The following is a 26597-nucleotide window of genomic DNA, read 5'->3' as shown; positions in this document are numbered from 1 at the left end:
CTCTGAACCAGGGCAGGACACCGCAAGTTACCCAATAGTCAAATTCCTACCCAGGCTGATTTGGAATAATACAGCACAATCCATTCAGCCAGGGTAGGCCGCCATTTGGGAATTTAACAGCTGAAAACTAGAGCTCGTGAAGGTCCCTGGTCTCCTGGCCAGCCTTCCCAGCCCAGCAAACAGGCCCCAGCAGGTGGCAGCAATGAACAGTGAGTCCTGGGTTCCCAGGCGGCTTGCCTGCCTCCCACACCTTCTATAGTCAGCTTTGCTGAAGGAACGAGTGTGAATGAGTAAGCAGAGGCTTGGGCATGCAGGTAATGTGCATGTCTGCCATCTGCTATTTCAAATTACACTCGAAAAATGGGACACTGTTCATAAACTACCTTCTAATTAAACTGGATTCATAAATGGAAAATGATGGGTCAGGCACAAATGATCTCAGTTTAGGTGCCAAGAATGACATCTTTGTAGAATTCCAGAAGAATGGTCTATTGTGCGACTGCTAAGATGCTGGTGCACGAACAATCACGTGGCTGTAGATGCACCAGAGCGGGGCTACACGCAAACAGCCACCACCAGGAGCATTTCAGCAGCCCAGAGAGAGCTCTCCTGATCTCCAGCTGTGTGCCTACCTATAATCTAGGCCAAGAAGATGGAAGGCCAGAAGTGTTCACCATGAAACAGTGAGAGTGTCTGCACAGGGATGGAGAGACGGCTCAGCTGGGAGGGGCTAGGCTCACAACCACAGAGACAGTCTTCACTCCACAAGCTGGCTGTTTCCCATGCAGTACACGAACTTACTGCAACAGTAAGAAGGGGATGAGATAATCACTGCCTACTGACCTGGTCACGTAACAAAACAGAATCAGAAAAACACTTACCCAGGCTATAACCCTGCAGCGTGGTGTTTTCAAATTTCCTTTGCCTTTAGGATGCTTCAAATCACAAGACATTGTACTCCAACCAAAATGAAAGGCCTTGGCAAGGGGGTATGCACAGTGTGTGCGAGAAAGAAGTAGTAGCTACAGGGTAAAACATGTTCAGAAAAATCCCTAACGGGAGGAAGAGGTCTTCCTTATAGAACCCAGAACTGCCAGCCCAGGGATGGCACCACCCACAATGATCTGGGCCCTCCCGTAACTGCTGTGGAACAACCTTTGTACACTGTAAACATGTACTGCTCTCATTGTTAATACAAAGCTGATGGGCTGATGGCTAGGCAGGATTGATTTTCAGGGCAGAGAAAATGCTGGGATGAAGAAGGGCGGAGTCAGAGGAGTTGTGAGCCCAACAGAGGAAGCAGGATGTATAAAAAATGAGGTAACAAGTCATGAACCATGTGGTAGAACTTAGATAAGAAATATGGGTTAATTTAAGTTCTAAGAGCTGGCTGAGCATTATAATTTATTAAGTCTCTGTGTGTTTATTGAGGAGCCGGCAGTCCTGACAAATAACTCTGCCTATACACATCAATCACTAATTAAGAAAATGCCACAGAACCAGATCTTACAGAAACTTTCTCAATTGAGATTCCCTCCTTTCAGATTACTCTAGCTTGTGTCAAGTTGATTTAAAACTAGTCAGCATAACAGACAACAATGAGGTGTTTCAAAGATGTCTCCTGGCTTGCAAGTCTCATCTCAGATTCCTTCCGGGGCATCTACTCTGGCTGGCTTGTCTTCGGTCCCACTTGCCAGTCTCTGTGCTTCTGAGTTCTCCATGCTAGGTGCCTCCTCCCTGTAATGCTTACCCTGGCCCTCCTAGCTCAACCTTTGATCCGTTAGGTTTGGCTTATGTCACTTTTGCAGAACAATTTTCTTCAGCAGTCATCCCAACCCATACATACAACTGCATTCCACAAGCCCACCCTTCCACGACAGCCCCTCCTTGAAGTTTCTGTAATAACCCAGTTTTAGCTCTCTGTGCTTAGACTGTCTTCAGGGCCTTATTACTTTACATGTCTTTCTCCTCTTAAATCATGTGCCCCTGCCAGGCCTCCCTGTACATCACTGATGCTGGCCAGGTACTATTTGAGTGAGTAGGGGTGCTTGAGCAACTGACTAGGTAGCAGAGTGACTGGGGAGCTGCTAAGAAGGTCTGTAGAAAGGAGCTTCATGAACTCCAATTCTTGTTACTTCTACTTTTTGGAGTCTTACTTCTGGAACAGGCAGTGACAGTGTGAGGAGCAAAGCTGAGTGAACTGCACTACCGGAATTTGAATGTTCATTATGAAAAGCTGTGCTGTAGCTGTATGCAGGAAAGCATACCAGACCACATAATAATGCTGGAGAGAGAGATGAAATGTTAAAAATTGTATGTGGACTGACCATTGTTAATCTCACTCCCTCAGTTATCCACTCCAGTATTTACTCCGGCACTGACTACATGCCACTCAAGTGGGACAGAACCTCAGGCTTCCTTGCAGACTGGATCGGGTGGAGACATGGCATACCTAGGCAAGCACAGGACAGTCACATACACAGCGTGCTGTAGGAGCACTGAGAAGGGCCGGGCCGCTGCCCCTGCCTGTGAAGCTCTTAAGTTCTCTGAGGATGGGTACTTGATCATTTCAACTGACAGTAATTCTGTGCAGAGAGAAGCACATACTTAAAAACTGAGCAGCCATCCAACTTACTTTCCCACCTCAATGCCTGCCTTTCAGAAAGGACGCCAGCAACCGGCAGAGCTTCGAGTCACGTGGGACTAGGATGTTTCTCATTAGTGTGGGCCACAATGCAGCACGTCATTCAGACACTGGCTCAGCCTCGCGCTCATCAAAGGGATGTGTGGGAGGGAAGCAACAGTGAGTGGAGCAGAGCAAAGGGGACAGAGTGCCACAGGTTCTGGGAAGGAAGCAGCAAAGCATACCTGAGCACAGGGCCAGAGGATCAGGATGGGCTTTGTGTTTGTGCTCAGGACAAAACTGGTGAGTGACAAGTCAGAATTGGCCAATGGACTTCCACACCCGCCTTCCTCCAGCCAGGACGAGGTGCAAGCAACCCATGGTTTCCTCTCTGCTTCCTGCCACGTCACCCACCCAGTTCTTTCCTTCTCCAGCTCTGCCAACCTCAGAGGACTGATCTGCATTTCATTTTATTAAGCATTTCAGTGATAAGCATTATTTACATAATAATAAATCAACTGAACTTGATTATGAATGAACAGCTCTGTCATGGAGCAGATTACAGCTACTAATGCTTTCAGTAAGTTAATCATAGACCCTGTTTGGCTTCTAGTCACAAAACTGGCCCCACAAGTGTAGATCAAGTGCCCAATATGCAGATCTGTGTGCCCCAGGTGGCACATGGGGATTGTGTGTCTTGTAACAGGGTACCACAGGAGGAAGGGTGTCATAAACAGAATTTTCTGCGTGAGTAAGTGACTCCTGTCAGAGATGTCAACAGAACAAAGGACTGGTGATGAGGCTGTTAGTGACTTCAAGGCACAGAACTGCTCATTAAGAAACAAAGTACACAGTAGGAGTAAACAGTGAAGAAAGGCAACAGATGCTCCAGACAGATACTTCAGACAGACAAACTGTGAACAGGAGGGGGATATGGTGCTGAGGCCTGGGTTTTCTCCTTTTCACCTCACTAGCCACCCCGCCCCCATCCTGTGTCTTCTCTGGGTTCCCACTGGTTGTATTTCTCCCTTTGAAAACTCTAAGCAGCCTACAAATTGGTAACAAAATGGTCAAAGGATAAAACCCTGCTTGATTCAACTTTACATTTTATTCAAACCTTGAAAAACTAGCTAATTATTGCATTATATTTGTGTGCTAAAAAAGCCTTATTTGTCTGGCAGTGGCAAATGCCTTATAGGTCTGAAGGGTTCTTTTTAATTTTCAAAACAATCTCTCAGTATGTAGCTCTGGCTGGTCCATGCTGGCCTCAAACTCACTGCCTGCCTCTGCCTCCTGAATGCTGGCATTAGAAGTGTGCACTACCACACCTGGCTCTTTTAACTCTGGTTAAAGACAGGCTTCAGTGCTGGAATAGTTTACTTGTATATGGAATAGCTGAACTTGGGTTATTAAAGGCTGCCTATAATGGTTTAAAACTGGGAATAAAACAACATATTATATATACTTGAAATCACTAATTACTAGAAAACAGATATCCAAGTCTTAATAAAAGAGAAAGCACCACTCCCCCCCCCCCCCCTTCTGAGACAGGGTTTCTCTCACAGCATTGGCTGTCCTAGAACTTGCTCTTTAGAACAGGCTGTCCTAGAACTCACAGTGATCCACCTGCCTCTGCCTCCTGAGTGCCACCACCACCCGGCTACACCACTTATTTTGAAAAAAATAACTGAGTTTGAGATCTTACCCAGGATAATGTGTCAAGACAGAAAGCAGAGCTGTAGATGTCTAGAACTGGGGGTGGGTGACTGCTAATGCAGATGGCTGTCTTTGGGGTGCATGTTCTAAAGCTGACTGTGGGGTCACCTTGTGACTGTCAGTATACTAGCTGCTCTGATCTATACAGTTCAACACAGCTTACTCTGCAAACAGAGGCTTTAAGTGGGAAGAATGATGAAAAGGGAACTGTGTGCTGGCAGGTACCTGTCAACTCAGCACTTAGGAGGCTTGAGGCGGGAGGAAGCCCTATGTGACACCAGCTACACTACTCTGAGTTCAAGGCTGGCCTGGACTACATACTGAAATTTTTTTTTCCAGCCACATACACACGATATATACCTGCCCAACTCATGGCATTTTTTAAAAATATTAAAGACCAATTTTCTAGGTTACCACCCACAGGAATGTTCCATTTACGTTTTGTACATAAATAACACACAATTTTGTTTCCTGGGCATCTGTCCCCAGTACTATTACCTGTGTAGCACCTTCTACATAAGCTTGAGATATTCAAACATGTTACTAAATTAATCTTAAAAAAAAAAAAAAACTTCATAAATGAGGTACAGAAAAACAAAAACACAGAAACCCAGGAACGATGGGAAACTGGGGCTGCTGGGACAAGCCTGTAAGCCCTGACACCCCAGGAAGGACAGACAAAAGGGCAGCAAGGTCAAGTGGGGCAGAGCCCCACCTCCAAACAAACAATCAAAACAGGGCCAGGACAGAGCTGGGGGGCCCAGTCCCCAGAAACAGGAGTTTGGGATCAGTTCCGCCTCAGCCAGTTCTTGACCAACCTGGGCTATGGGATCTTGTCTCTAAACAACAGTATTTAGATGCTAGCTGCTTCCATTTTTAACTGTGTGTTTCTCTTCCTTAATAAATTGTCTGTATTTCTACCACCACCACCAATAATAATGATGATGATAAAATAAAAAATACAACCCAAACCTTTATTCAATAGAAATATTAAAATTTTGTAAATGTATTTAAATTTTACCTACTTTTATTTATCTTAGTGTAACATTTCCTATTTTAAAACTTTTGATTAATGAGTCTTTTATTGAGAATTACTTCTAATGCATGAATTAATTATTCTCAAAAAAGGACTGTCATTAATTAATATATACTCTTTTAGAAAATTTAGCATCCTCGATACCAAATTCAAGAACTGAAGGCATATGAACCGAGAACTATTAAAACCAGAGACAGAGGAATCAAATAGAAAAAGAGAAGCTCCAGAATACAGCACTATAACAAACAGCAATGATTTGAGAGTATAGATTGGGATAGGAACTGATAAGCAAGTATCAAGCTTGTGTCCTATTTCCTACACTCCAGACCATGATCAATGATACTACATGAAAAGCAGAAAGGAACCTTACTGTGAGGAAAACACATTTCCCTCCTCATTAAAAAGGCTGTCAGGAAAATTTTCCTTGCTTGTCCACAGATCTATATATGTGCTGGAATAAATCTCAGAGGACACAATAATGACATTCCTCAGCTGAAGTCAGGACAACTGTGTCCAAGCCTCAGCCCTGCCCTGGACCTGTTAGGTAGAAAAATCAGTCTTGGGGCTGGAGAGATGGCTGAGCTGTTAAGATTTAGGTTCAATAACACCTGTGCACATAAAATAAAAAAATAAATCTTAAGAAAACCAGTCTCTATGCTACCTCTTACTTTAAGGACCCAAGTAGGAAGCCCACAGCCAGGATTTGTAGTCCACAGCATGAAGAACAGGAATTTCTGTCTGGCTTGAGCAACCTGGGTGTCGGCATTACTTACTAAATGCTTGCTAAGGTATGGAAGTCAAGTTCTGGAACTGCAGGCGTGGCTTGGTCAGTTTCTGCCAAGCAGGCATGTCCTAAGTGTGAGCCCTAGAACCCTTGTGAAAAAGCTGGGCATGGAGGGTGTGCTTGTAATCGCAGCACTAAGGAGGTGGAGACAGGTAGATCCCTGGGCTCGCTGGCCCACCACCCAAGGCTCATGAGAAGGCTCAGGCACAACAGTGAGACAAAGGACAACAGCAGGAGGCACCTGAGGACTGACACCCAGTGGGGACCCGTGTCCACATGCATATGCATAAACTGCAGTGCAGCTCCCCTCCTAAGCTGTGCTTGACTACATTGTATCTGGAATTAATATGCTAGAGCATTTCCTGACCTGACCTCCTAGTCCAGAAACAGACATTCAGCCGAGCAGTAGTAACGCACGCCTTTAATCCCAGCACTTGGGAGGCAGAGCCAGGCGGATCTTTGTGAGTTCCAGGCCAGCCTGGGCTACCAAGTGAGATCCAGGAAAGGCGCAAAGCTACACAGAGAAACCCTGTCTCGAAAAACAAAACAAAACAAAAAAAACAAAACAGACACTCAACTCCTATTGAACTCATCGGATCCCACCCTGGGTCTTTTACAGGAATAACCAGGATAGGTCTTCTGAGTGGCTGCTAGCTGGGAGGAGGCCATTTTGGCTACTCTAATGGGCAAGCATCTGCTTACAAATAAAGACAACAAACAAGGAAGATGGAAAGAGGAGAAGGAACAGTCTAAAGTGGATAACATGAGAAGCAAGTTCGAGCTAGCTCTAAAGCCATGGCCTGGAACTTTACAGCTACATGAGGGATACCTCCTAGTTTTGTGGACACGGTTTTAGCTGCTTTCTGTCCCTTGTAACTGGGAATCATCACCAATCACAGACCCCAACAGGATATGCTTGAAAGCCTCCAGGTCTGGTGGGAAAGATACACTCGACTTCAAATTCTCTAGCTACTTTATCCTTGGAGAAATACCACACAATCTTCGACTCCAAATTTTGCTTAAACTACTTTTATTCTAATCCTTTTTAAAAGATTATTTTATTTTATGTGTATGGGTATTTGGCCTGTAATATGCCTGTCGGATTCCCTAGAACTGGAGTTACAGACACTATGAGCCACCACATGGGTCCTGGGAATCAAACCTAGGTCTCTTGCTGTTACTCATGGGGCTATCTCTCCAGCCCCAAGTTTACTTATTTTTATTTTATGTGTGTATTTGCCTGCATGTACGTATGTACATCACATGCATGCCTGGTGCTCCTGGAAGCTAGATGAGGACATTGGATCCCCAGGGCCTGAAGTTACAGATGGTTGGGTCCTCTGGAAGAACAATCAGTGCTCTTAACTGCTGAGTCATTTCTCCAGATCTTTACTATTTATTTAGATCTTTACTTAGGCCTATCTAGAAACAGCTTCTGAGTCCCAGGCTAATCCCACCTGACTGCTGATACAGCACCATAACTGCTTTGCTTATGGAATACCTACCATGCAGAGAAGCAACTGTTGGTCAGGATTGTGTGAGTATGGGCACCAAGTTGCACTTTTCTTGTGACTCAAACCTACTCTATTAGAAGCATGTCAATTATTCAACTATCCATTTTGAATTAAAAGGTGGTGCATTTGGGGGCTGGTGAGATGGTTCAGAGGTAGAGGTACCTGTAGCCAAGCCTGATGACCTGAGTTTCATCTGTGGAACCTACGTGGTAGACAGAACTAATTCTCTCAAGCTATCCTCTGACTTCTACATGTACACCCACACCTACAAAATACTAAACACACCGGAGGACCGAGTGCAAGGAAATGACAAGGCTCAGATATAATCAGAGCGGCCTCTACGGCATTACTACAGATGCACATGGGTAAAGAGGAGATGCTGGAAGCAGGGTGTCAGGTCTCAGAGTGCTATCGGCAGCTTCATGTTTCAAAGGGCACAACTAAACTTTTCAATGGCTTGTGTTTTTAAAGGAAATGTTATGTGTGCTTCTAGTTTATAGATAAAACATGGAGGAAGACCAGACAAAACAGAGCAAATGTTAAAGATCACCAAGAGCTGGGGAGAAATAACAGGTTTCCTCTATTTCATATTTTATTTTTATTATTAAATATGTTTAAGTTATTTTTATTTTATTTCATGTGTGAGTGTTTTGCCTGTCTGTGCACTACATGTATACCGGTTCCCACGAAATCCAGATGAGGGCACTGGATCCCTTATATTCTGGACAGTTATGCATTGTCATATGGTGCTGGGAATCAAATCTTGGTCCTGTGGAAGAACAGCCAATGCTCTAACCACTGAACATCTCTCAATGTTTCATATTTTAGAGAGAGAAGAAAAAGCTAAAAGCTGAATCACATACAAACATTCTGTTAAATAGGTATCATATGCTGACTTTGTATCAGGTACCAAAGCTTGGTCTTTTCAAACTGGTTGTCTTTGAAAAGGTTCTATTGTTTTGGTTGCCTATATAAGCTACATACTAGTGAATGACATAAAGACTACCTTACCCTAGGGTAGTTTCTGTGATGAGTAAGTCTGCTTGTAGAAATGAAGGGTTTTAGGAAGAAAAAATAAGAGAAAAGAAAAAACTAGAGGTAAATATGGGGGCATGTGCTTTTAATCCCAGAACTATAGTAATTGAGGCAGGAGGATTTTGAGTCTGAGGTCAGTCTAGGTTATATAAGTGAGGTAGCCAGGCAGTAAGTAAAAGTGGGGTGGAGGTGGGGGATGGGACATGAGAGATGGAGAGGAGAGGGGAAAGGCAGGAGGGTTGTGTGTGTGTGTGTGTGTGTGTGTGAGGGGGGACGAGGGAGAGAGAAAAAGAGGAGGGAGGGAGGAAAGAGAGAGAGAGAGAGAGAGAGAGAGAGAGAGAGAAAGAGAGAGAGAGAGAATGAGCAAGCACGTGTGAGAGAGAACAACTATCTGACCAGGGCAGAAGAGCTGGCTCAGCGGTTAAGAGCACTGGCTGCTCTTTCAGAGGACCTGGGTTCAATCCCCAGCATCCAATGTCCTTTTCTGGTCTCCCCAGGCACAGATATACATTGAGGCAAAACACTCATACACAAAGAGTGAAATGAAAACAAAACAAAAAACCCACAAAAACAAACAAACAAACAAACAAAAAAAAAACCCAAACTGAACTGATGAAAGCGTTTGTGGAAACAGGGTACACATGTATTGTGTATTATCCTTGAGCTTGGGATCTTCCAGCCTCTGAGTACTAAGATTACAAAGATGCATCACTACATCTACCCTAGACAGAAATTCTAATAATTCCCTTCCATACAGGCAAAATGAATAAACCTAACCCCCACGGCAAGGACAGGAACTTCCTTTCCCTAGCATCACTAGAATGCCCCTGCACTCGGCTATTTCCTCATGTCTAACTGTGCGCATGTTTTATTCTGCAGGAAGAGCTTATCTGCCGTCAGTGTCTGGAACAGCCTTTTCATGTAGACATATTTACATATAAAAGTAAAAAGATAAACGTCATTAAAACCAGAAGAAACACAGCTTGCTAATAAATTATTCCTTTAAAAATATTTTAATCTAGTTTGGGTGCTGTTTCCCAGGCTGTGAAGCCGAAGGGAAAGAAAGCATTAGCTGAGCTGCTAACAGTGTAGCAGGAACACTTTAACAGAAATTAAAAAGAATGTGAACCATTTAGCAGATCTCAGATTAATATTAAAAACACAGGTTCCTTTTCTTCATACAAAATTACTTCCATTAAATGTGTCTATGACCTTACCACTATTATTAATTGTATGTGTAGGGTGTTCTGCCTGCATGTATGTCGTGCACCACATGAATGCCTGGGTGCCTGCAGAGGCTGGAGAGGTGTCAGATCTCCTGACCTAGAGATATAGATGGTTACAAGCCATGTGGGTGCAATGAGTCAAACTCGTGTCTTTAGAAGAGCAGCCAATCTCTTAATCACCGAGCTATCTCTCTGGCCCTAACATTTTATTATTGTGTGTGCACACATGCTTGCACACATGAGGGCCTTGGTGTGTGTGTGTGTGTGTGTGTGTGTGTGTGTGTGTGTGTGTGTGTGTAACAGTCAGAAGACAACTTTCAGAAGGGTGATTCTCTCCTTCTGAAGTGGGTTCAGGGATCATCAGGCATGTGCATGAATGCCTTTATAGAGTGAGCCATTTCAGTGGCCCTTAAATGTATCTTAAATCTCAAGTAATGAGATGGATGTTGGAAAGACATAGCTGCATTAATGAAGACTTGTTTTCTGAGTGTCAACATAAACTGTCACTAGAAGAGTGGATGTGAACGTAATCATGCTTCTCCTCACTAATACTATGTTAACAAAGTAGGGTATGCTTAAGGATCAGCAGAAACACATACATACCACAGGCTGCTTTGTGATGTCCACTAAGTCCTTAAGATTATAGTATTGATGTTTCTCAAAGGCTGAAAACAGCATGTCTAGGACGTGTTGTTTGTCTGCCCGAGCTCGCTTTCCATCTTCCTTCTTCTTCCTTTCGTATTCAATCTATAGGCAAACACAGAAGAAAGGTATCAACGTAACAGAACCATTTGGAAACAGGCATTTCAGTCCTAGTCATCTGAGAACTACAGTGAAAGTTTCAAGGTATCAGGCCTCCGGCAGGGACTCAGAGTCAGGGTCTTGTTGCCCCAGGACTCTCAGTACCTTTCAGGCTCTAGGACAGTTACAACACCGCTCTAAACCATTTTCAGTCTCCCCTGACACTTTATTTCCCCACAAGGAGGTTTTCTTCCTGGTTAGCCTGGACTAGTCAGAAACTAACTTGCAGTTCCTTTGTTTTTGATTAATCAAAATACAGTTAAGTTGATTTCATGGCTCTCGGAGTCGGGCACAGGCTCATTACAGGGCAGGTACTCTAGCACCAGAGAAGGGAAGCACTAGGAAGAAAGGATTCTTCCCTCTGACCCCAGCTGTGCTTTACTTCTACACACTGAAGTGTGACAACAAGAAAGGTAATACCCTCAGCACCGATACCAGCAGACTATTTTTCTGAATCTTCCTTTATCTGCTATCAGCTGTCCTTATTCAAATAAAACCAAGACACTAGGACCATGTTTATGTACCCCACTGTGTTGTACATCTTCACACACACCAGCACTGGACGCAGCTCTTGCCCCTCATCAAACAAGCGTCTCTCTGCAGCAGATGGAGACCATTACAAAAAAACGACAAATGGTCAAAAGCAGAGAACAAGTGACCTTGGGGTGCCCACTGCCAACAGATATATCTACAATATAACTCAGGGAACATGCTGGAAGAGGGAGTAGAAAGAGTATCAAAAGCCAGAGGACCAGACTATCTGTGGTGAGACAGTATTTTCTGTACCAGACAGAGAAGCTGCACCCATGGGATCGCAACACTATGGTCACCTAAATAGGACCTGAATAATGACACCAGTTGACATGCAACTTGAACGGGGAAATCTCAGAAAGCCCTACCCCTAAATGAAGAGCCACAAGTAATTGATGACTGCTGAGAGGAGAATCAAGTCTTCTCCAGGGATGAGCCCCCTAATTGGTTACCCAGTACACCAAGTGGTCATTGTACACATATGAAAAAAAAAAGTATATATGAGCAATGCTAAATGAACCAGCGGATTATTTGTAAGTATGTATGAATATGCATGTATGTATGTATGTATGTATGTATGTATAATATGCATGTACGCTCGCTCGCGTGTGCAGGCACATACACACACATACATACACACACACACAAACACACACACACTGGTAGTTTTATGTCAACTTGACATAAGAGTTATCTGAAAGGGAACTTCAATTGAGAAAATGTATCTGTAAGATCTGGCTATAAGGCAATTAGTTATTGATGGGAGAGGTCCTACCCATTGTCGTGGTCCTGTGTTCTACAAGGAAGCAGACTGAGCAAATCATGAGGAGCAAGCCAGTAAGCAGCACCCTTCCATGGCCTCTGCATCGGCTCCTACCTCCAGGTTCCTGCCCTGCTTGAGTTCCTGCCCTGACTTCCTTCAACGATGGGCTGCAATGTAGAAGTGTTAAGCCAAATAAACCCTTTCTTCTACAACTACTTTGGTCACGGTGTTTCATAGTGGCAATAGTGACCCTAAGACAACATGTACTACTAATGATGATGATGATGATGAAAACTATAGAGATAATACACGAAAGCAGGAGAGCTTGAAGGTAGAGAAAGGGGAGCAGTGAGAGAGGGAGCAGGATATGATAGCAGGGGCTTGAAAATGATCAAAATGTATTATAGACAAGTATGAAATATAATGAAATCCAGTATTTTGTACAATTGTATGAATGTCAATAAAGTTAAAAAGTAGTTCTCTCCCATTGTTATCATCCCAGTACTAATCATTTGCAGAAAATCATCTTTGCATTAAAAATAATCTGTTGGGAAGATAGTTCAGTTAGTAAATGCACAAGCTGAGTTCCATTCTAAGAATGCAGGTAAAAAGCAAGGCATACTGGTAAGTACTTGTAATCCCAGTGCTGGGGAGGCAGAGACAGACATCTTCCAGATACCTGAGGTTGTTCTGGAAGAGTTCTGAGCCACTGAGCCACTGAGAAACCTCATCTCAAAAGAAGAAGAAGAAAAAAGCTTTTATGTGCTTGCATGTGTGTACACACACACACAGAGAATATCCAGCTTTATCTATCTATCTATCTATCTATCTATCTATCTATCTATCTATCTATCTAGGCCAGTTGGTTAAGCTTAGCTGCTTCTTCACCAAAAGGCAGATTAATGTGCTGCAGAAAGGCCAGTCTGGAAGCTCCCTGGGTAACTAAAGCTCTGGTGGGCTGGAAGAGGCCAGCAGAGAGGAGACCCTGCATACTGAGATTACTGTAGTGTGGGGACCAGCTTCAGAACAGCCCAAGCACTCAGAGATAACAACTGAGTCACTTAAGCTTATGCTCTCTATTTTAAATGCAGTGGTAGGACATCACTGAACTTCCTAGGACAAGATCGTAACAGAGGAAAAATCTCCATTGCATGCTGTAGAATAAAGCCCAAGCCAGTTTCAAGATTCTCTCAGTGAGGCAGGCCTATTAGTGCAGGCTTGTGATTCCAGCTACTTTGGAGGCTGCGACAAGACCAAAAAAGTTCAAGGCTGCATGGGCTACAGAGGGAATTCAAGGCCACCCCAGGCAACTTGGCAAGACTATCTCAAATTAGAAAACAAAACAAAAGGCCAGGGATAGAGATCAGTGGTAGAATGCTTGCCTAAGTAGCAAAAGAAAAAAAAAAAAAAAAAAAAAAAAGAAGCATCCAAAAATGGAGGAGAGGTATCTTGAAAATAACATAAAATAGCATACCTATGTGCAGCTATAAAAGATTTAGAAGATTTCTCTGGGTTCCAAAGATGGAATTAAGAGAATGATCGTCCTGGGGAATCAAGAAAGCATGAGTGACCAGAACCAAACCCACGAAACCAAGTATCACAACATGCTACCCTCCCAGCTTTAATTTATGCTGGAAGAATATAGGAGGGCTTGAGCTCAGGAATGGGAGGAGTGATGGATGGCACATTAGCAAGGTCTTCTTTGTTTGAAATGACTGGAGAAGCTGGCTGGTCAGTAGGAAAATGATGTCATAATCTTACCAGTAAAGCAGGATGGCTCACTTAGAGAAGGCACACATTCTACTCTGCAATGGTGAGACATTTATGTGTTTTGTTTTTTTTCCAACCCCCAAATCTAGAGCCAGTAAGGCTTGACTCAAAGGTAAGGTTTTTAGAATAAATTACAAACAAGCTCAAATTATAATTAGTAAATGTTAATTAGTAAGAAAACAACCAAATACTACCTAGATTAACAAAATTCCTGGTTGGCATGTTCTCACCCCAAATACACTGACTGCTGCACAGGTTCTGGTGTTTCCCTTCTTTAACCGAAGAGAAAACGCACACAGGGCAGGGTAGTGCACTCAACCCCACAAGAGATCAAGGTCATCCTCAGCGACAGAAGATTAAGGCTAGCCATGGACTACATGCCTAAAGCAAAATAAAAAACCCCAACCACCAAACCAAGTGTAACCTGAAAACCCAGGTGTCTAAAACAGCAACGATGAAAATGGAGCTATCAGTCCTCATTAGAGAGCTTTTCGGTACTGGAACATGCACTTAGTGTTCTTAGAGTCCATACTATAGGTAACTTATCGAAAAAAACTGCTTTCAAATAAATTGGTTAAATATGCCTTGGCAATGTCTAAGACAGGTTCATAATCTAAATTCTCATCAGCCAAGTAGGTCCAGTATTCACATCCTATTAAAAGAGACTTAGATGCATCAAGCTATTAGTACCTAATGCTGTTGTTTTTCCCTTTATGTACACAGGTGTTCTCTATGCATGTATGTCTGTGCATCAAGTGTGTGCCTGGTACCCATAAAGGCCAGAAAAGGGCAATGGATCTCTTGGGACTGGAGTTCTAGGGGGTTATGAGCCCACCACAGGGGTGCTGGGAATCAAATCCAAGTCCTCTGGAAGAGCAGCTAGTGCTCTGAAGTGCTAAGCCATCTAAAACCTAATGTTGTACTTAGGACAAAGCTAAGCCCTTGAAGTAACTGTTGTTTTTTTTACGCTACACAGTATAAAAACGGTGCCCCTCGTACTGTACTCAACTGAACACTACAAACGAGGCCATACAAATAAACTCTGAACACAATGAACCACTGTACCCAGAAGATTACTTTGAGCCAGTGTTGCTTCTTTCCCCGTTGGGTATTTCGCTTCTCACTGATGCCCACTGGAACTGCAAGGGAACGATATGTAGAGCAAGCAGCCAGCCAGCCAGCTCATCAGCAGCCAGGGCAATGTATAAATTACTAAGATGTTACTGGCACAGAGTAATTGTTATGTCATGTGAATTCTACTTACTGATATTTCACCCGCCTCCACTGACCACATCACTGTGGAACCAACTGTTAGAGAGAAATGTTAACTCAGAAAGCACTTTAAGCTTAGTCTCCAGTTATGTTTTATATTCCCCAAACTTATCAGATGAAATTAATTTTATTTTCTCAAGAGAACAAATTATTGAAGATTAAAACATAACTGCATGTTGAAAATTGACTGTGGATGTGATATAGACATGCTCAATCGTTATTACTGAAACCTTAATCACTGACTAAAATTATAAATGCCGCCCACTACCAATTAAAATATTATAATTCAGATGTCTGTAAATTCTAGACTGTTGTTTGCAGAAATACTCTGATTGCTTTGTCAAGGCAGTCTTTGTGAGGCTTTTATTCCAACTTCTGAAGTGACTGTGACAGCCTTGACTATCATGGCTTTGTATTTTAAATCTTTGTGAAAGATTACTTCCCTCTCCCTCAGTCAATGCTTCCATTTCTGATTAGTGTGTCATCATCTCTTAGGAGGTAGTAATTCTTCAGAGCAGGTCAATCCTTGGTACGCAGATTCAAAAGGACAAGGCATGTAGTATTCTTAGGCACCTAACTTTGAAAAACTCAAAGCTCAACAACCTTAGTTCTTGAGACCAGCAGCTGGCTGTCTCACGGAAGGGAAAGGACTATGCATAAACATAAAACGCCTTCCTAGTTCCTGGGAGGAGGCTGTCACCTGAAGGTTTTATGTAACAACTCTATTATTTCACTCAGTGCTTTCCAGTTAGCTTATCCTAGCTCCTCTAGCACCAAAAGCTAGACACAGAGTCCTTTATTAAACTTAGAACAAGAGGGCAGGGATGGTAACAAAGGTGAGAAGACACATCTTAAGTTAGAAGACCGTCTCCTGGTGCCTTTAGAACCCCATTCCCTTCTCAACAGATGGCAGACAACTATAAAAAGTTCCTGTCTTTGGATTGGTGGCTGCAAACCAAAATAACCCAAGAGCTTAAAACACAATCCACATTCGATGAACTGAGTTAATTTCTGGAGGCATTTCCCCTCTTTAGGAAAGATCCTTCTGGGTGATTCTAGCATACGAGTCACACTAAGAACCACCACAGAAACAGCAGAGGACAGTTCTTTATGAGACTATAGAGTACCTGTGAGAGTCACAGGGGCGGATGATGACAAGTCCACCAGACAGTGGCATCGTTACTTTGACTCCGAGATGGAGAGTTGGCAGGAATCTTACATATTAGCTAATTTTGCTCAAGTGTATTTTTCAACAGGGTTAGTCTAAGCTGGCTTCAAACTTGCTCCAGCTGAGGAGCAACCTTTGAACTTCAGATCCTTTTGCTTTCACCAAGCATGCTGGGATTACAAGCATATACAACCATGATCAATTATATGCAGTGCTGGGGTTCAAATTCAGGGCTTCCTGTTTGCCAGGCAAACACCTTACCAAAGGATGGATATATATATATATATATCTAGCCCCTAATTATACTTCTTTATTTTTATTTTTTTTTTAAGATTTATTTATTATGTGTACAATGTTCTGCCTACATGTATGTCTGCAGGCCAGAAGAGGGCACCAGATCTCATTACAGAGCCACCATGTGGGTGCTGGGAATTGAACTCAGGACCTCTGGAAGAGCAGTCAGTGCTCTTAACCTCTGAACCATCTCTCCAGCCCCACTTCTTTATTTTTTAAAGACAGGGTCTCACTATGTAGCCCTGGCTGGCCTGGAACTCACTATGTAGAACAGGTTGGACTGGAACTCAGAGAGACCCATCTGCCTCAAGAGTGAGTGCTAGGATTAAAAGTGTGTGACACCACACCTGGCCTGATTACACTTTTTGATTAACATCTCTACAAGCAAAAAATTTAAAGAACGAATCACTCAGGTATATCTTAATAATATATAATATATTATCATTCTATATTAATATATGGATATTATGAGTTGTACACACAATTAAAATAGATTAAATAAAATCATGAATTATTCTAAAAAAAGAGGAACTGAATTCCAAAATCTGGGGCTTGTTGGCCAGCTAGTCTAGCTGAATCAGTGACCTGCAGGTTCAGTCTAGAGACCCTCCAAAAAGTAACGGACATATAATGTGCTAGGATACTCAAGAAGACAATTTACATCTCTATCATACATTGTCCTAGCCATATTCTTCAATAGAAAGGCTTAAGAACACTGGCAGTCCTCACTGTGCATACGAATGAAGGACCATAAAAATGCCTGTGACACCTCAAATGAAACAAAGCAATCTTAATAATCAACAAGGACAACCACCACTGTTCCAGAACCCTTAAGATTTTCAAATAATGACAGAGTTGTACATATTTCTGTATGATATTTGAAAATCTGTCAGCACATTAAAACTGGTATGGTAAACCATACAGATACAGAAAACAAATAAAATTAGTAAATTTATGTCTATAAAGTCTGTTGTGATTAGAAACATTGAGAATAAAGTGGTATTATCTATCTGTAAGACCCGATCAAGAACAATTTGGACAGTGGCTCCCTTCCACATGTAGCTCCAGATAAAGAGCAAGCACCTTTCTATGCTTAGCACAGGTCACAGGAAGCTGCATGACTGCGAAGGTCCAGAGCTTAAGGATCTGTGACACTGATGAAGCCACACAGAAGACTTACATTGTACTGATGATTAGCGACAGGCTTGTAATTGGTCGTTACAACTTTGTCCAGCTGCTGTGACAGCCTTACAGGTTTGGAAGACTCTTCTATTTGCAATCTGAAAAACAGAAGGCATTGTTAATATACTGCTTAGTAGAGTGGATCCTGTAGAGTTATGAAATTACTAATAACATGTAAGCAAGTAAGCTCAGAATATCACAGTAGCTTTACCATATTACTTAGAAACACAGAAAAACGATGACAATGTAAAAACTAGCCCCATAAGCTAAACATACAAGTTATGTCACTACAGTCCTGAAAGTAGTTCTGAAACTATGTTGCATAGGTAAACCAAACTCTTCAAGTAAAACAAATTGTCTTTATTGTCTAAAATTCATCGTGATTAATCCAAAGCTTCCACTATCCTGACAAGAAATAAAGGTGTGTTAAAAAAAACAACAACAACAAAAATCTGCCTTCAGAAAAACAACCATAAACACACAATTCCATGTATGCCATGAGGACACTACCCTATAAATGCCTGTATTGTTTAAAGCAGTGACTTTGGGATTTTTATTGAGTCCTCATTTATATATGAAATTTGCTTCTTAATCCATTTGGTTTATAAGCACAGTAAATCCGAAAAATCTGTTTTAAGAGGGGAAAAGTACAGCTCACAAAAGTGACTATTTTTAAAGACACAAAGGTATCATTGTACGTTTAGACTTTTCATCAGCAGGGTATCAGAATACAAAATGTAACATACTTTAGAAAATTGCCTACCATATCTGGCTAATTTATAATTGAAGAATAAGCATGAAATAAAAGTATTTTTGGAAAAATACCTGGGCTTATCCCTTCTGAATCTCACTGAGATCCACTCAAGAATGGAATGCAGTGAAGCCTTTAAGGAATTAATGGATGCAATGGAGAACCGAGAACCAGGCTAGAAAACAGCTTGGCTACTGTTGTAGGTTGTTTATTTTTACTTTTACCTTTTAAATTGTTTATCTATCTATCTATCTATCTATCTATCTATCTATCTATCTATCTATCTATCTATCTATCTATCTATCTATCTATCTATCTATTTCTGGAGCTGAGGACCGAATCCAGGGTCTTCAAGCACTCTACCACTGAGCTAAATCCCCAACCCCTATTTTTTCTTATTTTTTTGTGTATGCCTGTTTCTATCTCTCTCTCTCCCCCTCCCTCCCTCCCTCCCTCCCTCCCTCCGTGGGTCACATGCATGTGGGGGCTCAAGGAGACCAAATGAGGGTGTTGGATTGCATGGGACTGGGGCTTTAGGTGGTTGTGAGCAGCACAATATAGGTATTGGGAGCTGAACTCAGATGCTCTGGAAGAGCAGTATGTACTTGTGACTGCTGCACCTTTTGTCTGGCCTCAGTTATTAATTTTTTTTAAATGTGGAAGTACATGAAAGATGGGAAGAGATCAAAATTATACATTTTAAGATTTTTTTCATTGAGTTTTCTCAAATCTCTACAATAAACACCTATGACTTGTATAATGAGAAGATAAATTAAAAGAAAATACCCCCATTTGGTTAGAGGTTAGGGATATAACGAAAAGGCTGAACCTAGACACTAACCAAATGTTGTAGTCAGTTAACAGCAGTCCTGGGGACAGGGTAGGTGGCATTCAGTCAGCTAACAGTGATATGGAGGAAAGGTGACTACAAAATGTACGAGGGTTAGCTGGTACAGAGCTGCTCAGGGTCCTAGGGAAGGCAAAAAGGATACAGCGACACTTCTAAGTGAAGCAGTCTTGAAGGGATTGGGGGAGACCCTCAGGAGGGGAGGGGAAGGCAGGAGAGTGATGGAGACAGACAAGACATGTTCACCAAGTGTAGGAACTAGGCACTGGTAGCTCCTTGGCAAAATAAAGCAGGCACAACTAAGCGGCAGTCTGTTGTGTTCTGACTGAGCCCTCCCTGCCCACAGGCACTCAGCTCACCTCTCCATGTGGAAATCCCTATGCTGTCAATCAGATGACCTCCCTTGCTTCAAGCACCTCCCTCTATGATTCTTCTGGAGACATCAAGGAGGCAGCACCAGCCCCTTCTTTCCAAATCAATCACTCCCATTACCCCACATCTGAAGTCCTGAGTTCCAGTGTGTTTAGGCAAGCGCTCTTTACAAATGGCAGCTTAGTCCTGCCATACCTGCACCCTGGATTTATCTGTAGCCTCTGCACTCTGATTCATGCTCACGAGGCACACTTTCCTTTCAATTCTAAAAGTCAATTTCATCATCAGAGTTGTGTCACATTTATTATCAAGGCATCAAATATTTTAAATAAAGGAACACATTGTTGTTTTCTTTTAAATAAAGAGCTCATACAAAAATTTAACCTTTCTATTATACATTTAAAAAAGTCAATTCTCACAGTTTTGTTTTAATTAAGAGAGGACATCCTATGATTCAAAATTCAAAAGGTTAATCTATGGACTGAAAACACAACACATTTCAGAAGAACTTAATCTCTAAAATATTTTCATTAACCATGAATAGTTTAAAATAGCTTAACAGGCTTTTTTATTTAACACTAAATAATTCATTTAACATTATCTCATGATGTGCCAGGACAATTTGCAACTCTATTTTATTACTAACAATGCTCTAAATTAAACACTGCTGGCTTTACCACACTTTCAACATCAAAACAAGGATTATCTGGGTTTTTCAATACAATGTAATTTGAAAATATTCAGTTCATAAAGCAGAGTAGCCAACTACAGACAGAAGTGCTAGGCTGAATGAGGAGAAAGCTAAATGCTTCTGTGTCCTGACTATATCTAAGACTAAATCTTATCTTTTTTAGAACACTAAAAAGTACGGTGTTATTTCCAAGAAACTGTAATAAGAAATATAATATTCTTCATTTTGTTTGTTTTCTCACCAGGCAAACCTGCCTGGCCTCAAACTCACATAGATCCACTTGATTTTGCCTCTCAAGAGCAGGGATTCAAGGTGTGTACCATCATGCTTGGCATAAGAAATATGGTATTATTGATCACCTTTGTTGTATAAACCACTTAACAGATACTTGGCATGAATTCCTAATACCACTATAGGACAATTGATTCAGAAAAATCTGCACATTAAAAGGTTAGGAGAAACTGTAGGTTTTTAATATTCTCTACTCACAAAGAAAAGTGTTTGAAAACATGTTTATAATGCTATGGTAGTTTTGAATCATACTTGTTTGTCACAGTATATGACTTTTATGTAGTCAAACTTTTAATTTTAAATTTATAACTATGTATGTGTGTCTGTGTGTGGGTAGAGGCCAGAAAAGGGTGTTGGGTCCCCTGGAGCTGATGTTATAGGCAAGTTTAGGCTGTCTCAAGTGGATACTGGGAAATGACCTCTGGTCTTTTGGAAGATTAGTATGTTCTGTTAAAAGTGGAGCAATCTCTCCAGCCTAGAAAATCAGAAATTTAAAGCAAAGCAGTAAACAAAAATGTGCTTTAAAAATCGTGCTCTAGGGGCTGGAGAGATGGCTTAGCACATACTGAGCACACAGAGTGCATACTCTGCTTGCAGAGAACCCTACTTTGCTTACTAGCGTCCACAGGCAGCTAATAACCACCTGTACTGCCGACTCTGGTGGATCTGAAACCCCTGGCCTCCACTGACACCTGTACTAATATGTACACATAAAGATCCTTACACCTAATTCAAAACAAAAATCCAAATAACAACAAAACCTGTTTCTTTGACTGCTATTCACACAACAGTGTTATCATTCCAGCTCTTGGCCATTGTGGTAGTCTGAATGAAAATGGCCCCCATAGGCTTATAGGGAGTGCACTATTAGGAGATGTGGCCTTGCTGGAGTAGATGTGGCCTTGAGGTTTTAGATGCTTAAGCCAGGCCCAGTATGTCTCTCTTCCTTCCTGCTGCCCCAGGATTCAGATGTAGAACTCTGAGACCCTGTCCAGCACCATGTATGCATGTGCTCCACCATGCTTCCCGTCATGATGAAAAGGGACTAAACCTCTGAACCGTAAGCCAGTCCCCAATTAAATGTTTTCCTTTACAAGTGCTGCCATGGTCATAGTGTCTCTTCTCAGCAACAGAACACTGACTAAGACAGCCACCAAGGCCTAGCTCCCTGCATTCAACAACTCACTTACATGTATGCTGAAATGGAAAAATCAATTTAGTTACAGTTTTGGCCAAAGCCAGAAGAGAGAAATCTGTCTGTTTTGCCTGGCATCTGAGTCTTATGAAAGTAGGCAGTCCTTTGTAAAGCTTGTCATTTGAAGAATAACATGAATTGGAATCAAATACAGCTGTAGCACAAAAGATAAATAAATGCTGCAATGGTATTTACATTATGAACTACAGGGCCTTGCGTGGTAAATGGTGAACCAAAAAGAGAATGTGCTCCCCGCCAGGGGCCGACCAGTCCTCCACTCCAGCTGACTCTAAGGAATGTAGTGATGGTGTTTTCAGGTCTAAGTGTCCAAAACAAAACAAAACAAAACAAAAACAAAAACAAAACCCTTAAGATATCACTTAGCAAATGTTGCCAAACTAGTTCAGTTGAAAACAAACCAACCAACCAACAAACAAACAAAAAAAACTTGAGCCTGGGCGGTGGTGGTGCATGCCTGTAATCCCAGCACTCGGGAGGCAGAGGCAGGTGGATCTCTGTGAGTTCAAGGCCAGCCTGGTCTACAGAGCTAGTCCAGGACAGAATCCAAAGCTACAGAGAGAAACCCTGTCTCGAAAAACCAAAAAACAAAACACAACCCAAAAAATTAAAAAAACAACAACCCTTGAAAATAACAACCCCAAACAGAAATAACCTCACATATACTATCTATACCAAGCTATTAATTCCAAAGGAACAGTAATTCCTTCGACACAATTCTGCCATGGAGAATCCAGGAACTAGCTGAAGGATTCATCTGGATTGTTCTTAGGGGAGTACATTACAGCTGTAGTCAGGCTAGGGAAAACAAAAAACAAAAATCAAACTTCACTCTATAGAACACAGAAATGTGATCATTTTTGGATTCTAAAACCAGCAACTTATCACATGATTCAATCATTAGCTCCTTCTTAATGCAAAAAAACGAGACCAAAGTGAGTTCTGTATAAAAATAAAGTAACTCAAGCCTCTGGATCCAGGGCAACCTAGACTGTCGATGACCACAGATGCACACACTGCAGCTGTAGATACTAGACAGGGAGGCAAGGTAGGGGTGTCTGAGTCCAGGGGTTGGAGGAGAGTCGACGTAACAAAATATGACTCCATCTCAAAATACAATCAATCAGGATTCCTTGTGCAGAACTAATCATCCATATCACAATCAATTATAAATAAACTGAGATGGTTTTCAAGTTTGATAAGCATACTATCTCCATTTTAAATATTCACAGCTTTTAAAGAAAATATATCCCAAATGGATCTATTATATATATCAGCTAGCCAGGTGTTGAGGAGGGGCCATAATCATTAGGAAATGATGAATCACATTGGACTTTGTTTTCTCTAGATTTCTGTTCGAAACAACATCCACCCACAGTTTTCAGTACAGGCAGAGTAAGGTGAAATAAATGACATTTAGCGTAATAAAGACTTTCTAAGTGTCTTTAAAAGAACTACTGCCTAGCTTCTGTTTTTACCTGAAATAGTACAACACAGTCAATCACTTAACTAATTCTCACTTCTCCAGGGAGAATATACAAGAGTATGCAATAGTCTCTATTTACCTATTAGTTAAACAGTAGAAATCTCCACTAAACACTCCAAAATACAAGTATCTTAACTCACTGTCTCAACATTTCACCATCTTCCATGATCCCTCCCGCCCCCCACACTTTTTTTTTTTTTTTTAATTTCTTTGTTTTTCAAGGCAGGGCTTCTCTGTGTAGCCCTGGCTGTCCTGGAACTCATTCTTTAGACCAGGCTAGCCTCCAACTCACAGAGATCCACCTGCCTCTGCCTCCCAAGTCCTGGGGTCCAAGGCATGCACTACCATGCCTGGTTATGATTTCCTTTTCTTTTCTAACTGAATCTTCTTTAGCATCAAGGTATGTTCGGTGGACAGGATTCCTCTAAGCAGGGTACCGAGCACCCTGGCTGCAAGCAGTAAGAACATCTGCTCAGCTGGGGAGGGGTCAAGGAGAAGGTGTCACACTTTGGGAGCAACCGGGTATCTCATCTTCACACTGACTCAAGATTTTGTTCAAGTAATAGAAATTTGGTAACTTTCAACTTATCCATTGCAGTAATTATTTTCTTAGTTCAAGCCAGGCATAATTTCCCATACACTTAAAGATGAGTACACCTGCACAACACATCACATCACACACACACACACACACACACACACACACACACACACACACACACAGAGTAAATTTCTGGCACAAACGATCTTCTTAAAAACAATGCACAACAGAGTACAAAAGTGAACCACACCACACGGCAGGGCTAGCATACACACCCGGGCTTCCAGTTTCAGTTCAGCATGGGTGTAATGGCGGTTAAATTACTCAGTTTTCCTAAGATCTTGGTACCAAAGAAAAATGCTATCAAGGAAAATGAAATAGAGGCTTGAAGAGATGGCTCAGTGGTTAAGAGGGATTATGGCTCTCGCAAAGGATCCATCTTCAGTTCCCAGCAACCACAGTCGGTGGCTCACAACCACTGGGAACCCTAGTTCCAGGGGATTCAAAGCTTTCTGACCTTTGAGGGTACCTGTGGGCACACATGCACACATATGGTAACACATAAACTCACACACGCACACATAAATAATGAAATAATAATTGTAAAGCCCTTAACGAGGTCTGAGGACAGACAGTTCAGTAGTGCTTGAGAACCTAGGCTCAACCTCAGGAATGAGGGTGGGGAAAAACAGAAAAAGGGGGAAGAGAGGGAGGGGAGGAGTGCGGGAGGAAAAAAAAGAAGGGGAGGGAGAGCAAGAGGAGGAGGGAAGGGAACAGGAGGAGGAGAATGTTGGCATACTATTAGTATACTTTAGCTGTTATTGTACTTGTTGTTGCTACTGAAGGACCCATATTGCACCAATATGTATAGGAATTACCTCAAGAAGCACATATCTTTTAATTATTACTTGGTTTATACACTAGATTTTAGAAATACGACTTAGGAAACCTGTGTTCATTTAATATTATTTTAATGGTGGTGTTTTGTTACATTAGATTAAAAATATCCTTCATCAGGGACTAGAGAGAAGGCTCAGAGGTTAAGAGCATTGGCTACTCTTCCAGATGTCCTGAGTTAATTCCTAGCAACCACATGGTGGCTCACAACCATCTATAATGAGATGATGCCGTCTTCTGGCCTGCAGACATATATGCAGATATACAACTGTATACATAATAAGTCTTTAATAATTCATTACAATTCACCTTTGCACCAAAAGACATAAAATTTGATAGCTGACGGTATAGAGTAACCATATATAATTTTTTTTTTAAAATACCACTTTTTAAAATGTTATTTCACTTTTTTTTTTTTAAGCTTTTTTAGACACTTAGTTTCACTTGAGTCCAGGCTGGTAATCCTATATCAGCCCCATCAATGTTGGGATTACAGGCATGTACAACCATGACTGGCTCACTGGAGTCTGGATATATTTGATAGACTTCAAACATTCAATCCTTTGGGACACTCAAGTCAAGTCTCATGGTTTTCAACCAGTAGTGACTAGAATGTGTCTGAATTTAATGAAAGTAAACACATATATTTGAGTGGAAGATCCTGAAACATACAGATTACTTTGACCAACAATTAGTCTAAAACATTTCCCCCATATTAAAACATGATCCATGAAGACTACATAATTTTTTTCATAGAGCTAGAAACTGCATGGGTCCAACTAAATAATATTTTTCATGCTAATAGTAGAAGCAGGAAAGCACTGTAGAAATGGTTCATCCTGTTTGTTCTAAATGCAAAGTTTTCTGCAGCAACAAGATACAGACAGTAAAAATTACAATATAGCTAGCTACATGGAGCCATGAGGCAAGCCACGAAGTGACGAGCAATAGCCTACTTTTCTGAGCTGCTGGCATAGTGACCTGGGTCACTTATGCAGAACTTTGCAAATGCTGCTTTGGTATACAACTGTGTATGTGACCAACATGAGGGTTCAGTTGGAACCTCCAGCTCACCCCTACATAATCCAGAAAGCCTACTCCTATCTTTCCAAACCCATACCACTCTGAGAACCTCCCAACAAAGGGAAGACATCCAAAAGCTCAGTTCTGCATTCTTGGCGGCCATTGCAGCTTCCTCCCCTCAAGCTGCTGGCTGCTTGCCCAAGGTCCCCGTCGTCGTCCCCCCCCCCCACCGAGCGCTCAGCTTTTGACCATACTGGGGCACAAACCCAGCTTGTGGTAGACACATCACCACCCCCTTGCCTATAACCATATAATCTCCCTGCTTCAGTTTGGGCATGTGGCTTCTTCTCCAGCCTTGATCTCTAGGACTGGAGAACCGGTTCGGGAGTTGCTTTGCTCAAATAAACCTGTTATTGTAAGTTTTCACAGTTTGGCTTGATCTGGCTTACTGTGTCAGTGGAGAAACCTATTATGGGGTGGGGGGCAGAAAACTGATTAATGAGGTTGGCTGACTCAGGAAAATCAACTCAGGTTGATTCCCAGTAGGAAAGTAGGAAGGTAAAAGCTCTTGCAACTTTTGCCAAATTAGTCAACTTGCAACATTTTTATACCAAGTTCCTTTCTCTAGATCCCTCTACAACCGACTCAAGGCTTTCATGCTATCTGAAGGCAAGGGCAAAGTCCGTGTCCATAGAACAGGATAAAGTTCTAGTAACAACCACAGCTAAAACCCTGGTTTCCTGGTACAATCTACCCAATAACCAAGTTAG

At 41.9% G+C, this 26597-nt stretch overlaps 1 protein-coding gene across 3 annotated transcripts in view; it reads right to left on the bottom strand.

Annotated features, from left to right (window-relative positions):
• Nucleotides 1-26597, bottom strand: part of Gtf2f2 (general transcription factor IIF subunit 2) — a 129551-nt gene that overhangs the window by 2173 nt on the left and 100781 nt on the right. For 2 of the 3 annotated variants that reach the window (XM_059273314.1, XM_059273315.1), the window contains exons 6-7: nucleotides 17714-17813; nucleotides 10538-10681 (exon numbers count right to left, since the gene is read on the bottom strand). In XM_059273314.1, the coding sequence (XP_059129297.1) occupies nucleotides 10538-10681; nucleotides 17714-17813 (244 nt within the window). Of the gene's footprint in view, nucleotides 1-2452; nucleotides 2586-10537; nucleotides 10682-17713; nucleotides 17814-26597 lie in introns of all 3 variants that reach the window. The other variant, XR_009381194.1, reaches the window with a different exon arrangement.

Source organism: Peromyscus eremicus, chromosome 9 (assembly GCF_949786415.1).
Source record: "Peromyscus eremicus chromosome 9, PerEre_H2_v1, whole genome shotgun sequence".
Classification (NCBI taxonomy): Eukaryota; Metazoa; Chordata; class Mammalia; order Rodentia; family Cricetidae; genus Peromyscus; species Peromyscus eremicus.
The sequence above is the reverse complement of the archived record's forward strand: the minus strand, read 5'-3'. Positions and strand labels throughout refer to the sequence as shown.